At 43.9% G+C, this 15,080-nt stretch overlaps 1 protein-coding gene across 1 annotated transcript in view; it reads right to left on the minus strand.

Moving 5' to 3' along the window:
- usp43a (ubiquitin specific peptidase 43a) overlaps positions 1-13,336 on the minus strand; it is a 112,414-nt gene extending 99,078 nt beyond the window's left edge. The window contains 2 exon segments of the mRNA XM_054604620.1: positions 12,697-12,785; positions 12,788-13,336. Of these exon segments, the coding sequence (XP_054460595.1) occupies positions 12,697-12,785; positions 12,788-13,316 (618 nt within the window). The 5' untranslated portion in view covers positions 13,317-13,336.
- Between the last annotated feature and the right edge of the window lie 1,744 nt (positions 13,337-15,080).

Genomic DNA, 15,080 nt, shown 5'->3' on the forward strand with positions numbered 1-15,080 from the left:
CTGGAAAACTCAAGAGAGAGAGATGGACAAAAAAAAAGAAGAAGGGAAATGTTCTCTCTCTTATAATCACTTAATGCAGACTGATTTAAGAACATCTGCCGGGCATTGTTTGACGATGATAAGATCATGTAATGAAGTCACTCACAATTCTCTTTGGTCGCTGCACAAGTGATGGAAATAAAAAGGCACAGTGCACTTTATTACAGGCATCACACTACAGAAGTAGCATGCAGCAAATCAATGCATACATAAAAAATAAAAAAGAATATCTTCAATATTTTTCTGACACGGCTGCAACTAAAGAAATGAATTAGTTAATCGATTGATCATTTGGTCTGAAAAGTTAAGTTAGAGGTGCCTGTTATCATTTCCCACAGCCCAAGTTGCGATCTTCAAATTTCTTGCTCTGTTTGACAGACAGTCCATAACCCAAAGATTTTTAATTATCTATCATGTTATGAAAAGCCTCAACCAGCAGCTGTTTGGGATTCCTGCTTGAAAGACGCCTAAAGCAACTATCTTATATGCAAATGTACAGTTGCACAATTATTTATGGGAATTTGTCAAGCTGACCCACTTGTTTTCATTTGCGTGTGCAAGTGTGTGTTCAGAGAGAAAGAGGAAGAGGAACAAAAGACCTGTGTTTGTTTGAAACCACAACGTCATTGACCGAAATCTGATGACCGGCTGCGAGGTAGAGTTTCACCCGTTGCGGGAATAATATCCCGGACAGCATCCTAAAAACATCAAACTCTTATTACATTTCTTTTTGAATTTTAAAGTCCACTTGGCTGTGGAAATAATAAACTCTTATGGCCATTTGTGGCGGCTTATCAGCATCAGTAAACAGTAATCAGACCGTCCTCCTCTGTAGTGGCGAATATTAGTCTAAGACAAACATTCACACACTGCAGCATTCGGAAGGATGACTCACACAGAGGACATCCAAAACCCTGACAGGTGTAACGAGAAAGAAAAAAACAAAGAAAAACAGGCTGTCTGATTCAATTACGAGGAGGGAGTTGTGACTTGATGAGGCAGACGGAGAAATCGACGCGCAAAAGAAACGGCGGCGTCAACTCTTCGATGGGGGGCCACTTCTCTCCGTCGCTCTCCCTCTCTGTGTGTGTGTCCGACTGCTCCACGCCTCATTAAAAATCACCACATTATACCTGCAGCCTCTAAATATAAACACGGGGGAGGGAGGGAGGGGGGGAGGACCACCCTCTACCTGACGGAGACAGCCCGCTAATGAGCCTCATCCCTGTGAGGGAGCGCTGACAGGGGATGGAGGGATGAGGGAAAGATGGAGAGAAGGAGCGGTGGAGTAAGGGGGGACGCTGGCGGAGTTTTCTTTTTTTCTTTCTATCTCTCAAAAACAAGGATGGTGCTGTTGTGGGCCGGGGCCACGAGATGAAAAGGAAGAAAAGGTGAGAAAACTGCAAAAAAAAAAAAAAATAACTAACAGGAGGGGCAAAAACATCAAGGCAGTTGCCAAGGTTACGGTGAGTCTGGGGCCTGAGACATCTAATGACATCAAGAGGTCGCAACTCCATTAAGAAGTGGGCCCCTCCGCCGGCCTCATCTGCTGTTTTATAACACAGTTTGGTTGTGTGCGTGTGTGTGTGTGTGTGTGTGTGTGTGTGTGTGTGTGTGTGTGTGTGTGTGTGTGTGTGTGTGTGTGTGTGTGTGTGTGTTTGTCTGTTTAGAGCGTTCCGTCTCTCCGAGCGTCTCCGCGCCACGCTGCCACAAAGGCACTTCAAAAAAAAGAATTCTGAAAAGCGGCGAGGTTGTATTCCCGAGCAAGGTGTCTTTTCTTAATTGAATTCTTGTAAAGGGGGGCAGAAATGAAAAGGGGAGAGAGAGAGAGAGAGAGAGAGAGAGAGAGAGAGAGAGAGAGAGAGACACAGAACTCAAATGGCAGGTTAGTCGTCATATGGAGCTCCTCTGTAAACACAGGCGGTGTTCAACGCTGACCTGAGTACAGCTCTTGTGGGATCTCGAGTGTGTGTGTTGAGCAAACACTTCAGAGGCAGTCAAGGAGAGGGTGAAGGTGGGCGGACGGGTCAGTGTGAGAGAGGGTTTTTCTGTAAGAAACTATTGATCAGTCTAGAACAAGGATCTGTTTCTAAACCCACAACTGATCAGGCCTTTAATTCACTTTGGCTTGAAGCTTGTTTTTATTTCTTTCATTAGATCAGAGCATTTTATTTTTTTTACTTTACTTTTTTCCACTTTGAAAAATTAGTTTTTTTTATATATATTAGCAATATATTTTGTATTTATCCGAATACTTCACAAAAATGTTCTTCCTATTTCAATTTCCTCTCTATGCAAAAAAAAAAGAACAAAACTGAAGAATCGAGGCCGACCAGCTTTTCTACAAACAATGAAAGCAGAGAGATAAAGAGAACGACAAAAGACAGCCGTAAACCACATGCGGTCTACGCGGCAGGGGGTCATGACCTCCCAGAGGTCGGCAGAGATAAGGGGGCAACACCCCCCTCCCCCGCTGCTTTCACAAACTGGCCGTCTCTGTTTTTGACCTCGCCATACCTGCTTCAACTCACCCCATCAGCCCCCTCCTCCCCCACATCCATCTCCCTACAATGACGGATCAGAGTGCTAGCAGGGCCAGGAACTTACTTCAAACATACATCAAACAAATGCCCCAACCCCCCCTCTCCCTAAAAAACCTATTTACGCCACCTCGGCCTCATCGTGGTCCGGCCTGCCAAACAGGCCTGGATGGATTTCTCTGTGACGGACGGAGAAGGATGCTGACAAATAACGATGGGGCATAACCTTATGAGGAACTGCGCACATTTATTTTTACACACACACACACACACACACACACACACACACACACACACACACACACACACACACACACACACACACACACACACACACACACACACACACACACACACACACACACACACACACACTAACCTCCCCCCAGGTGTGGCTGGAATGAGGCTGGATAGAGTCTGTCATTACTGGCTGCTCCATTTGCTGTTTCATTTTTCTCACCTCTGGATCCAGGACGGCCATCACTTATGTACCTCTACCTCTCTCTCTCTCTCTCTCTCTCTCTTCCCTTCATGCTGTGTTTCATCTTTCCTTTTTCTGTCTCTCACACACACACACACACACACACACTGTATTTCTTCCTCTCTTTCCATGGTCTCTCTTTTTCTTTCCTCTGCATCATGTAAGAACCATTCCCTCCACTAATCAGTCCCAGCTGAGCTCCGGTCCAACACACACACACACACACACACACACACACACACACACACACACACACACACACACACACACACACACACACACACACACACACACACACACACACACACACACACACACACACACACACACACACACTGTGTAGCACACTGTCCTGTCCTTCCCTGCCTCCTCCTCCTCCAGCCATCCTTCCAAATCTACTCAGCCCGCTACTTCCTGTTTCATCCTAGGCCGCGCTGGATTCACCTCCAGAACAACAGGCAGGTATTTTTTTTATTATTTGATGACAAATCTTAATGCCACCTCTTGGAATCGGACCCTACAGCATATCTCCTCTGCGGCGCCCAGAAGCTCGGAAATCCTTCAACAAAAGGCCCCCCCCCCAGACGTGGGATTTACAGCCGATCAGTGAGTAAATAAAGAGGGATGAGATGCGATGGGAATAATCTCCTCCGGATGCTTTACAGGCTCCCCGGGCTCTGCCGAAACGGAGAAACTGATACTCTTGAGGATTCACAGCCGAGGCTGTAAATAGTTTCTAACCGTGCGCACAACTGAGCATCTGGGAAGCTGCGTCTGTCACTATCAAGAGCCGTGTGAACGCAGACTCCATTTCCATGTGCTGTCCCCACCACTGAGATAAAAGCGGGACAGTCACGCATGATGTGATGATCTCAATATCGCATTCCTTAACACTTAAGTTTGTTTTGGTTTTTTTCTTCCTACACTGTGTTGTTCAAGCTTGGCACATAAATCACAGGGGGGAAAATAAATCTGGTGGAAAACGGTCTCATAGTGTAGTGCTTACACAGACACACTCCTCCTTGTGTTCCTTTATTTCCTCCTGTCACAGCGGTGCAGGTATAACGGAGTGCAGCTCACTGAGTCGTGGGAAATCATGCTGCTTACGAACGGCACACGGCGGCTCGGTTACAGAACCTGTGAGTGGAGCTAGCTTGTGTTTTACAAGTGTGAGATGAAGTTCTCGAATGATGAAGATCCCCCTGTTTGCTGTGGCTCGATATATAAAAAAAGGCTGATAATCATAGCTGTGCGCTTAAAACCAGAAAACAAAATCGTTCCGCCATCTGCTTGGATGAAAACTGCCGCAATCAAACCGAAATGAGAGGCAGTCCCGCTGTGCAGAATCAGCACAGAGTCCAGGTGGTGCCCATTCCCACAGCAGTGTGTGTGTGTGTGTGTGTGTGTGTGTGTGTGTGTCTGTCTACAAAGAATAAATGTATACATCATCAGCACCGAGAGTGAGAATGAGAGTGGCCCTAGAAAGAGGGAGCAGAGACAAGAGAAGACAAACAAAGCATCAGTCTCGCTGCCCTGCATTCCCCACAACTAACAGCACTACTGAAACACCAGGCTTCATCTTCCCGGATGAGCTCCTTCTGGCCTCATGGAGCTGCATCCCATCAAGCGTAAAAATAAAAAAAACAAAATAGAAAGAAAATAGATGAGTCCGGGCTCCTACACCACAACTTCTAAAAGAAGTAGTTACTGCGTTGTTAAATCCTTTAGGTCAGAAGTGTAGCGCGGTAACCAGAGAATGAGCTCGCTCCGCCGTCAAGTTAAATTGATGTAGACAACTTTTAGAGGCACCAATAAAAGGACACTTCATCCCTCCAGATTTCATCAACGTCAAATGTGTAGTGAAGCGGTCGTGGCAGAGTTGGAAATGGTGACCTTTAAAATGTAGCACTCCCATTGGGCTGATCGCTGTTATTTGTAAGCATAGCAGCATTTGGTAAAAATGCAGTCTGACTTAAGATGCAGGACTTATAGGAATCTAGTGAGTTTTAGGAGGTCAGCAACTTCTAATAACAAAGCAATGATTCTCCTGAGAGCCGTGTTTTTTTTTGTTTAGTTTTTTACTGTCCAATAAGGAATTATAATATTATGCTATTTTCCGGGTGCATATTTTTATCTTAAGTTACAGTTACAACATGTTTACATGCGTTAATGCTCATAATCCGCCTTGTTTTTCTCATCCTGGCTGTCCTGCAGCACCTCTTCTCACCCTCTCTCCTTTGTAGCGCTTGCTCCTCCCTCCAGAAAGCAAAGTCTGCCCTGATTGGTCAGCTAGCCCGCTCTGTTGTGATTGGTCAACGTTTCACATTTCAAAAAACTCTTACTCTGGAGCTTCAGCTCCGTCTCTCTCTTTTGTTGTTTGAGGGCCAAACTAGCCGGAAGGAGTTTTACGTCACTTCCGTAACATTGTGACCTCATAATGTTACGGAAGTGAAGGAGATAATTCAATGGAACCGTTTCAGGCAGCTCAGGAGCTTCTGAGTGGGAGGGTAACTCCTTTTACTTCAGGTTTTACACTCTACGGACCTTTTACATGTACAAAAATATATATAACACGCTAAAGAAGAGGGAAATGTGGAAAAGCATAATAGGGCCACTTTGAAAGACTCACTTTTTATGATACAAGACCAGGACCATCACTTGTTAACGGAATTCTGAGCATATCTCTTGCCTCCACGCGGCTGACACGGATATGGCTTAGCCTTCAGCTAGAAGCCAACGCTGCTAACAGCGCAAACAATGGCAACAGAGCTGCCAGAGCTTACAGTGTTTACTTAAGGGGGAATCGTAAAAAGGGTGCTACCATAACTACGCCGTGGGTCTGGACTGCGTTATCACTCACTCCCTCACTTGCTCCCTCACTCCGGCCTCACTTGCTCCCTCACTCCCTGTAGCAAGCATTAAACTATCATGGCATGAGATAAGAATTTCCCCTACTCTCTCACAACTCAACAGCTAACTGGCTAGCTAGCCCTTCCAAACCGCTACCAATCGGCAGCAAACCAGGAAGTCAATGGTAAAGTAGTAAAGCCTGATTGAATAAATATTTGATTTGATTGGCTGGCTCGGCCCAGTGTGATATCGACGAGTGGAGCGACTCCAAAAAGTTGAGTATATTTGACCTTTTTGTGCAAACCGCTAGAAATACGCAGCGTGGCTCAAGAGAGGAGCTAACGCCAGGCGACTTAGCATAAGAAAACAATGGTTTTGCGTTTTCTAGTGACGCGTTTCGGTGTCACCGGGGCCTCAGGACAACGTTACTCTCTATCTCACTATATCTTTACATTGCAAACAGTTATTTTCTTCTATATTAATGCTCTGGATTTCAAATTGAGCAGTTATAGAGAATCCTTTTATTAAACTTTTTACATCCTAAAATGAATTGTGATTTTGGGACAAAGATTGACATTACACAGTAGATAGATATAAATCAAGTGATTGCATACAGCCCAGTAAAACAGACACACGCTGCACACTTTGGTTTGTCAAAGGCCAAGAAAGTCAATCAAAACTTGTTTTACAGCTCCAAGTGGACCTTCTTGAGAGAAGCACCAAACATCTAGATGTTGACTTAACTCGCTGCTGCAAAATCCTGAGGTCATTCTGCGTGAAAAGGCTCCTGAGTCCTACTCATTTAATAAGAAAGAAAAAAGGAGATGGAGGGGGGGGGGTCTTATGAGGGTCACAGGAGGGACGCTATAGTTGTTTACCAGCGATGTCTCTCCCTCCCACACTTTCCACCTTCTCTCTCCCTCTGAGTGCACACAATTGGAGGCGTCTCAGCGGGTGGGGGGGGGGGGATCCTACTTTTTCCAGGCTGAATGCACTTGCTACAGTAAACATCCTCTCTCCTGCTTCACCCTGGGATGAGCAGACAGGCACAGATCACTGTGTCGATGAGATGGGGCGAGGCGAAAAAAACAGAAAAGGGAAAGGAAGGACATGGATTTTTTTGTTTTTTTTATTGCAGACCAATATGATGAGAGAATATAGAGTGGTGCAGGGATGACGTGTTTTTCTTAGGCCAACCCCGGACGTTAGCATCACACTGGTTCCCTTCAACAAAACGTAAATGGGATTTTGGATTATCGCATAAAAATAAGCTCTGTGGCAAACAAACGTTTATGATATTTACACATTTTGTTCAGCAAGATAATCTTGATAATGGACACCACTTTGATGATATTTGATGGGTGAATGCAATAGGCATAAGTAAATGGCTAACGTGAGACTAAAGACCGACCTCACCACAGTCACATGACACAAAGAGGCTGTGAAGGCGCACTAGTGGGCGTGATGATGTTTTCTCATTTAGCCACTTGTTAGCACCCGCCTTTTTAAGACACGTAAAAGCTTTTAAAATTTGCAAAAGGGGTATTTACTGACTTATTTGATATCGTAGAACAAAACGTTAAAATCTTGCTTGCGTTAAGCTCAGACATTATTTCAGGCATCTAATGAAAACCAATTAAACGAGGGAACAGGAGGTACAACCATGCTGACTAATTTCAGTGTTTTAGGGCTCATTCCTTCAGCGTTTTATTAGAGCAAATAGAAAAGAGAGAGTCTGCTTCAGTTCAAGTTCAGGGACTGATATCAGACACCACTTCTAACCCGTTTTCATACACATTTTTACCCAAACATTTCCATGACTTTGAGGCTTGAAGTTTTCATGACCCCAACATACTCTGAAACATCTGTGTAGACATTAGAGAAATAAGAACAAAAATCCATGACAAAAAATGTACCACTGTATATCTTTCTTCACATGACTTTTAGTCAGTGCTTGATGTAAACTTTATTGCGTAACAGTCACTGTTCCTAGTGGTTTTCCAAAGTTACTAGCCGTTACTAGCTATAATTGCCAATTTGTTGTTGGGAAATTTATTTGATTAAAGTTGAGTGTTGTGCTATCATTTATTAGAAGAACTTGATTTACAACCCTATTAAAAGCAAATGACCACTGTAAACCCCCAAATCAATAAAATATATGTACTGACAAAGCTTCTACTGTATGAAAACATGCAACCAATTGTGGCAAAGACAACAACAACAACAAAAAGTATATGCATTTATATATAAAAGATAATAATAATTGTGTGTATATATACAGTGCTGTGAAAAAGTATTTGCCCCCTTCCTGGTTTCTTATTTTTTTGCATATTTGTCACACTTAAATGTTTCAGATCATCAAACTAATTTTAATATTAGACAAAGATAACCCGAGTAAATACAAAATGCAGTTTTTAAATGATGATTTCATTTATTAAGGGAGAAAAGCTATCCAAACCTACCTGGCCCTATGTGAAAAAGTAATTGCCCCCTAAACCTAATAACTGGTTGTGCCACCCTTGGCGGCAACAACTGCAATCAAGCGTTTGCGATAGCTGGCAATGAGTCTTTCACATCGCTGTGGAGGAATTTTGGCCCACTCGTCTTTGCAGAATTGTTTTAATTCAGCCACATTGGATGGTTTTCGAGCATAAACGGCTTGTTTAAGGTCATGCCACAGCATCTCATTCGGATTTACGTCTGGACTTTGACTAGGCCTCTCCAAAACCTTCATTTTGGGTTTTTTGAGCCATTCAGAGGTGGACTTGCTGGTGTGTTTCGGATCATTGTCCTGCTGCATAACCCAAGTGCGCTTGAGCTTGAGGTCACGAACTGATGGCCGGACATCCTCCTTCAGGATTTTCTGGTAGAGAGCAGAATTCATGGTTCCATCAATTATGGCAAAGCAGCCCCAGACCATCACACTACCACCACCATGTTTGACTGTTGGTATGATGTTGGTTTTATGAAATGCTGTGTTAGTTTTACACCAGATGTAACGGGACGCACACCTTCCAAAAAGTTCACACAGTGAACAGAATATTTGCCCAAAAGTCTTGGGGATCATCAAGATGTTTTTTGGCAAATGTGAGACGAGCCTTTGTGTTCTTTTTGGTCAGCAGTGGCTTTCGCCTTGGAACTCTCCCATGGATGCCATTTTTGCCCAGTCTCTTTCTTATTGTTGAATCATGAACACTGACCTTAACTGAGGCCAGTGAGGCCTGCAGTTCTTTAGATGTTGTTCTGGGGTCTTTTATGACCTCCTGGATGAGTCGTCGATGCGCTCTTGGAGTATTTTTAGTAGGCCGGCCACTCCTGGGAAGGTTCACCACTGTTCCAAGTCTTTAGATCGCGGCATGATGCGTTGCTTTTTGAGATCTTTTAGCCTACTTCACTTTGTCAGACAGGTTCTATTTAAGTGATTTCTTGATTCAACAGGTCTGGCAGTAATCAGGCCTGGGTGTGACTAGTGAAATTTAACTCAGCTTTCCAAATAATGTGGTTAATCACAGTTCATTCATGATTTATCAAGGGGGGGCAATTACTTTTTCACATAGGGCCAGGTAGGTTTGGATAGCTTTTCTCCCTTAATAAATGAAATCATCATTTAAAAACTGCATTTTGTATTTACTCGGGTTATCTTTGTCTAATATTAAAATTAGTTTGATGATCTGAAACATTTAAGTGTGACAAATATGCAAAAAAATTAAAAATCAGGAAGGGGGCAAATACTTTTTCACAGCACTGTATATATATATATATATATATATATATATATATATACATTTGTAATTATATATATATATATATATATATATATATATATATATATATATATATATATATATATATGTGTGTGTGTATATATATATACTATATTTGTACTTAGGGGACAGTTATTTACCGTCATTTTACAGTAAATTACTAGTACTTACTAGTATTAGTACCCAAGCTGCCGGAATATTACAGATTTTTTTTTGCAGTGTGTAAATATATCTTTAGCTGGCTAGCTAGCGCTGCCCCTCCTGGGGTCATGCTCTTTCTCAAGCCATGCCTTTTAAGCTACTTGTCCAAATGAAGACAATATTAATCGTCAAAAGTAAAAGTCAGACTCTGAGCTTGACCCACACAGACAGAGAACAACATAACGGTAAGTAATGACATTAAGTAACCTATTGTTTAACCAAAATAGATTGTTCTCAGTTGATCCGTCCTGAACCACATATATGTTATATATTTTTCATTTTCCACTTTTACAAAACTTTCTGGGATTCATTTATTTTTCCAAAACTTTTCCAGGCCAGGAAATTGCTTCTTTTTTTTTAACTGTGACACAATTGGATTATCTTTAAACTTTGAAGCAACATTCTGCCAAGGTTTGTCCCAGAAATAAAAATAATATCAGTGCCGAACTAGAGCCACAGTATGCTCATCATAAATTTGGTTCTGATGCCAAAACGGTGTCATGATCAAGAGGAATCTATCTCATTATGTGGCGCAAGAAAAAGGGTTCATTTTATTGAATATCCTGATAAGCTTTGTAGTTCCTGTAATTAGTATCTTGTGTTACTTTGTGCTTTTCATTTTCACTTTTTTACTATATTAAAAGTCTACAGAGGTTCAGGCTCATGTTGGTGAAGCTGCTCGTGACAAAAGTTTGAAATCAGCTCTTCAAAATGGCTCACACATGCAGGTGCTCAACATTAATGATCCATAACACCATGACTCCTTGAATCATTCAGATCAAAACAACATCTTCTTCTTCTTAGTTAATCACCACCTATCCCTTAAGGCTTTGGAAAACACTGCACTCTCTCTCGCTTTATTATTCATTTGTGGTTGTGGAAGAGAAGCGAAGCCACAAAGTCACTGTCGTGTATCAACCTTTTTCTATTAATAACGATATCCCAACCACACCGTCACATATTGCATTCCCACTCCCCTACAACTTCCCCCAGGCTGTCTGTTGATGCAACAGAGACGTTACCACTCAGTAAGCCTGGTGGTTGACTGTCATCCACTCAGCAGAGAGAGAGAGAGAGAGAGAGAGAGAGAGAGAGAACTCTGCAGCCCCAGATCTCAACAGCAATGAATGACTGCAACAGCCATACAGCCTTCAGTGTGTGAAGACTTGCATTTTGTCACATGCAACTCCCATAACATACTAGTGAATGAGACAGGAATGCACCTCATATGTCAGCGGGGGGAATGCAGACAAACCACCTGTGATGTGCTGAAGTGCAGGGCAGGTGAGTCAGGTGGAGACGCTGCACCCTGTGTGTAATCAGTAACCACACTGCATGCACACACGGCACTACTAGTTCAACAGACATGAACACAACGTCGAAACCGGGAGGGGGAGTGGCGAGGAGATTTTATGGTCACTGCTTCACGTGACACACAGGACCCGGGTGTCTTCATGGGAAAACGCAGGTCGACCGTCTGTCCTTTGAAAGCCTCGTTCAATGAAGTGCTCACCTGGTGTGTGTCCGTTTAAATATTTGCTCTGCCATTACAGACTGTGTGATATGTCATAGTTGGTACTACTGCTTACAAATCCCACAAAATCCCCCTTGACATGTGCCCGCTGTGCTGAGGGGCCGGCACAGGACGCTTTTGGGAAATGTGTTTTTGAGACGACGTTCGGCTGGTGACTGAGATTCCACGGGAGGAATAATGTGAAGAAGCAATCGAAACCTGTCGATAATGACATCTCCTTAATGCAGGGGTAGCTCACAGATGGGGGGGGCCCTGGGGGGCGCACATTTCCTGATGAACCCTCATTGCCCCCCCCCCACTACCCCTCTCAGTGTGAATGTATTCCTGTCCTCTCCAAGTACCCGCTGAGTGCAGGCCACACAGCAGCAGACCACTCACGGCAGCTTAATTATGTTTTGCCTACAGAGACCCAGACACCCACCAGTGAAACTACCTGGCTGCTGGTTTGCTGCTGTGTGTCAATTAGCTGTGTGGTAATGTGATTTAAAATGCCTTAAGGCCCTTTTTGGTATTTGTTTGTATTCTGCTTTAGAGGGGGACATTCCCAGACAAATGTGCAGTTAATAAAAAAATCCCAGAAATCAATTGACACACTATTTAACTTGTGGCTCTCGGGGGCCCTGGAGGTTCTGGGGCCCCATGCATGTTTTAATCAGGTAGATATATAGCCTTGATATTATCCACGTGATGTTTACATACAACTGGTAATTATGTGTCTATAAAAGTTGTTTCCCTTTGTTGGAAAGACAAACTGTAACATGTCTCTCTATGAAGTCATCTCAAATGATTCCCTCAATGGCATGCTGGGAAATTAAGTCAAGTGGTCATTAGACTTTTCCTCTGAGGTGAGCAGGTATTAAAATAGGTATTAAAATAAAAATAACTAAATAATAATAAAAACAGCACAACAAAATAACATCTATAAAAGTTGTTTCCCTTTGTTAGAAAGACAAACTGTAACATCTCTCTCTATGAAGTCATCTCAAATGATTTCCTCAATGGCATGCTGGGAAATTAAGTCAAGTGGTCATTAGACTTTTAAAATAGGTATTAAAATAAAAAATAACTAAATAATAATAAAAACAGCACAACAAAATAACATCTATAAAAGTTGTTTCCCTATGCTGGAAAGACAAACTGTAACATCTCTCTCTATGAAGTCACCTCAAATGATTTCACCGTTTTCCTCTGAGGTGAGCAGGTATTAAAATAGGTATTAAAATAAAAATAAAAAATAATAATAAAAACAGCACAACAAAATGAACAGCGTGTGCAGTGTGTGCTCACCTTGAACTCCACGGACAGATGCGGGGTGTACTCCAGCGTCCACAGACCCCGAACCAGCGAGGCCAGCTGCTCGGTCACCTCTCCCCGGGGGCCTGCGGCTCCTCGCCCCGCGGCTCCCCGTTCGCTCTCCCGGGGCAGAGCTGGGACTTGTACTGCTCCAGCCCGAGGTACTCGGCCAGCAGGTCGGTGTTGCTGAGGCACTGCACCACGGCGTTCATGAAGCAGGTGTTCCCGTGGTTCTTCAGCCCCAGCACCCCGGGGGTCTTGTCTCCGTGGCACCACGACAGCCTGCCTTTCCCCGGGCCGTGCAGCGAGGAGGACGTGGAGGTCTTCTTCACGCCTCCCTCCCGGTTCATCGGCACCGCGTCGTCTTTGAAGCCGCCCGCAGACGACGACGCGCTCTGCCCGAAGCCGCCGTCGTCGTCCTCCGCGTCTGGCGGCTCCGCGTCGCCAAAGTGCGCAAAAGTGCCCAAAGTTTTAAGAATCCTTCCCATGAAATTCCCAAAAGAGCGCAGAGATTTCCTCCGGACGAACCTCCCGGCTCTGTGCTTCTTCTCCTTCCTCTGGGAGGCTTTGGGCTTCATGGCTCTCCTTACCTTCTTCTCCTTGCGGGTCTCCATCTGCGCTTCTACTTCACAGGACCGCGAGATTGAAAACAAACGAGCCGGGCTGCGGAGTCGCACCTGTCTGCCGGGGCTGTCTACCCCCCTCCTCCTCCTCCTCCTCCTCCTCGCTTCTCTCCGCAAACCTGACCGCTGAGGTGGCGCCGATAGGGCTCATGATTACGGGTAACGTCCCCCCGACATGTCGGTGATTCCCAGGAGCCTCAAATGTGGTCGCCAACACGCGCGGTTCGTGGAGTGTCACTCTCTCTCTCTCTCTCTCTCTCTCTCTCTCCAGGAACAGACACGAGACGCTCTGCCTCCCCCCCACACACACACACACACACACACACACACACACACACACACACACACACACACACACACAGCAGGTTCACTTACACTTCCTCCTCTCCTGTCTACAGAGCTACAATGAAACTAAATAGATTTGCAGGATTGTCTCTTATTCCCGCCCCTCAGATATGGACTTCATTTAAGTGGATTATTACTTATAGTTTATCTCAATATAAGTGAGCAGAAAATCCCTTTTCAAACTAATGCTGGGTTGGCAAAGAGCACAAAACTTATCTGGTTTGCCTCACAGGGAACAAGGAAGTTGTTTTCTTTAAATATGTGTCAGGCTCTCTTAGCATTGAACTGCCCCCTGTAGGACTAATTACAACATCACCTGTTTCATTTACTTCACAGGGTGTCATAAGAGGACACGGTGGTTCCTGCTATGGCGGCTGTCATGTGCATGAATCATAAACCCTAAACATGACCCTTGGTCCAACCTCAAGCCTTAAATGAAGACAAATATGCGACTGAACATCAGAGCATGGACTCATTAAGTACAGCTTTAAGACAAGTTTCCATAGCAATAAAGAAATAGGAGTAGAACACACATTCACATTTAAATCAACGTTAACAGGGTGGTCAGTGTGGCGGCCATCTTTATGTGCAGCGTTGCTATTGTTGCTGCTGTTTTAGCGGGCTGACTTCTGTTAAAACCGACTTACGGCAAGTCGCTTACACACTTAGGGGAGGTTTTGCATTAACGAGCAGTAACTTTAACTAGCTAACTAGTAGTTTGTTAACTAGCTTGCTAATTTCACCACTTTTTAATGCTACACTGGTTACAGTAAAGGAGCCTAAATAGTAGGCTGGCGTACAGCGTCAGGGGTCTAACGGGTTTAACTGTCTCTCCACCTCACGGAGAGGGACAAGCTACCTAGCTAACTAGCCAGCCATCCGTGTCCTTGGAGCTGGCGACAACACTTATGTGTGTTTGTCACTTGACAACTTACAACAGTCGCCATTTTCTTTTGCACTAATCAAAAAAGACCTTGTCAACCGTTCAAGGTCTTCCTATTCTATATCTAGCGAGGCCACAATGTGAATACAGGTACAGTCCTATTGTAGGAGTCGTAGGGTCCTGAATTTTGGGGTAACAGGATAATGCAGTTATATGTAATATGTTTTTTTTATTTCTGGTAAAAAAAGAACAGTATAAACATCAGGGTCTGCTTTTGTTTTACCTTGCTGTTGAAAGACCTTGTCTATAACACACAAGCATTAACAGACACATGTACAGCATCCTATAAATAGCCCGGCTGCTGCCTTCACACACATTAAAGCTGCTGCTTCTGCACCCAGGAAACTCCACAAAGTAAGTAAAGTGCATGTTAAAGATCCACTCGGCCGGACACGCTGTTTGCAGTTCTGGGATTCACCATCTTTTGTGCTATATTCAGATTCTAATCATCTGAAGCTTAATTTCAC

The sequence above is a fragment of the Anoplopoma fimbria genome, chromosome 9 (genome assembly GCF_027596085.1).
Source record: "Anoplopoma fimbria isolate UVic2021 breed Golden Eagle Sablefish chromosome 9, Afim_UVic_2022, whole genome shotgun sequence".
NCBI classification, from domain to species: Eukaryota; Metazoa; Chordata; class Actinopteri; order Perciformes; family Anoplopomatidae; genus Anoplopoma; species Anoplopoma fimbria.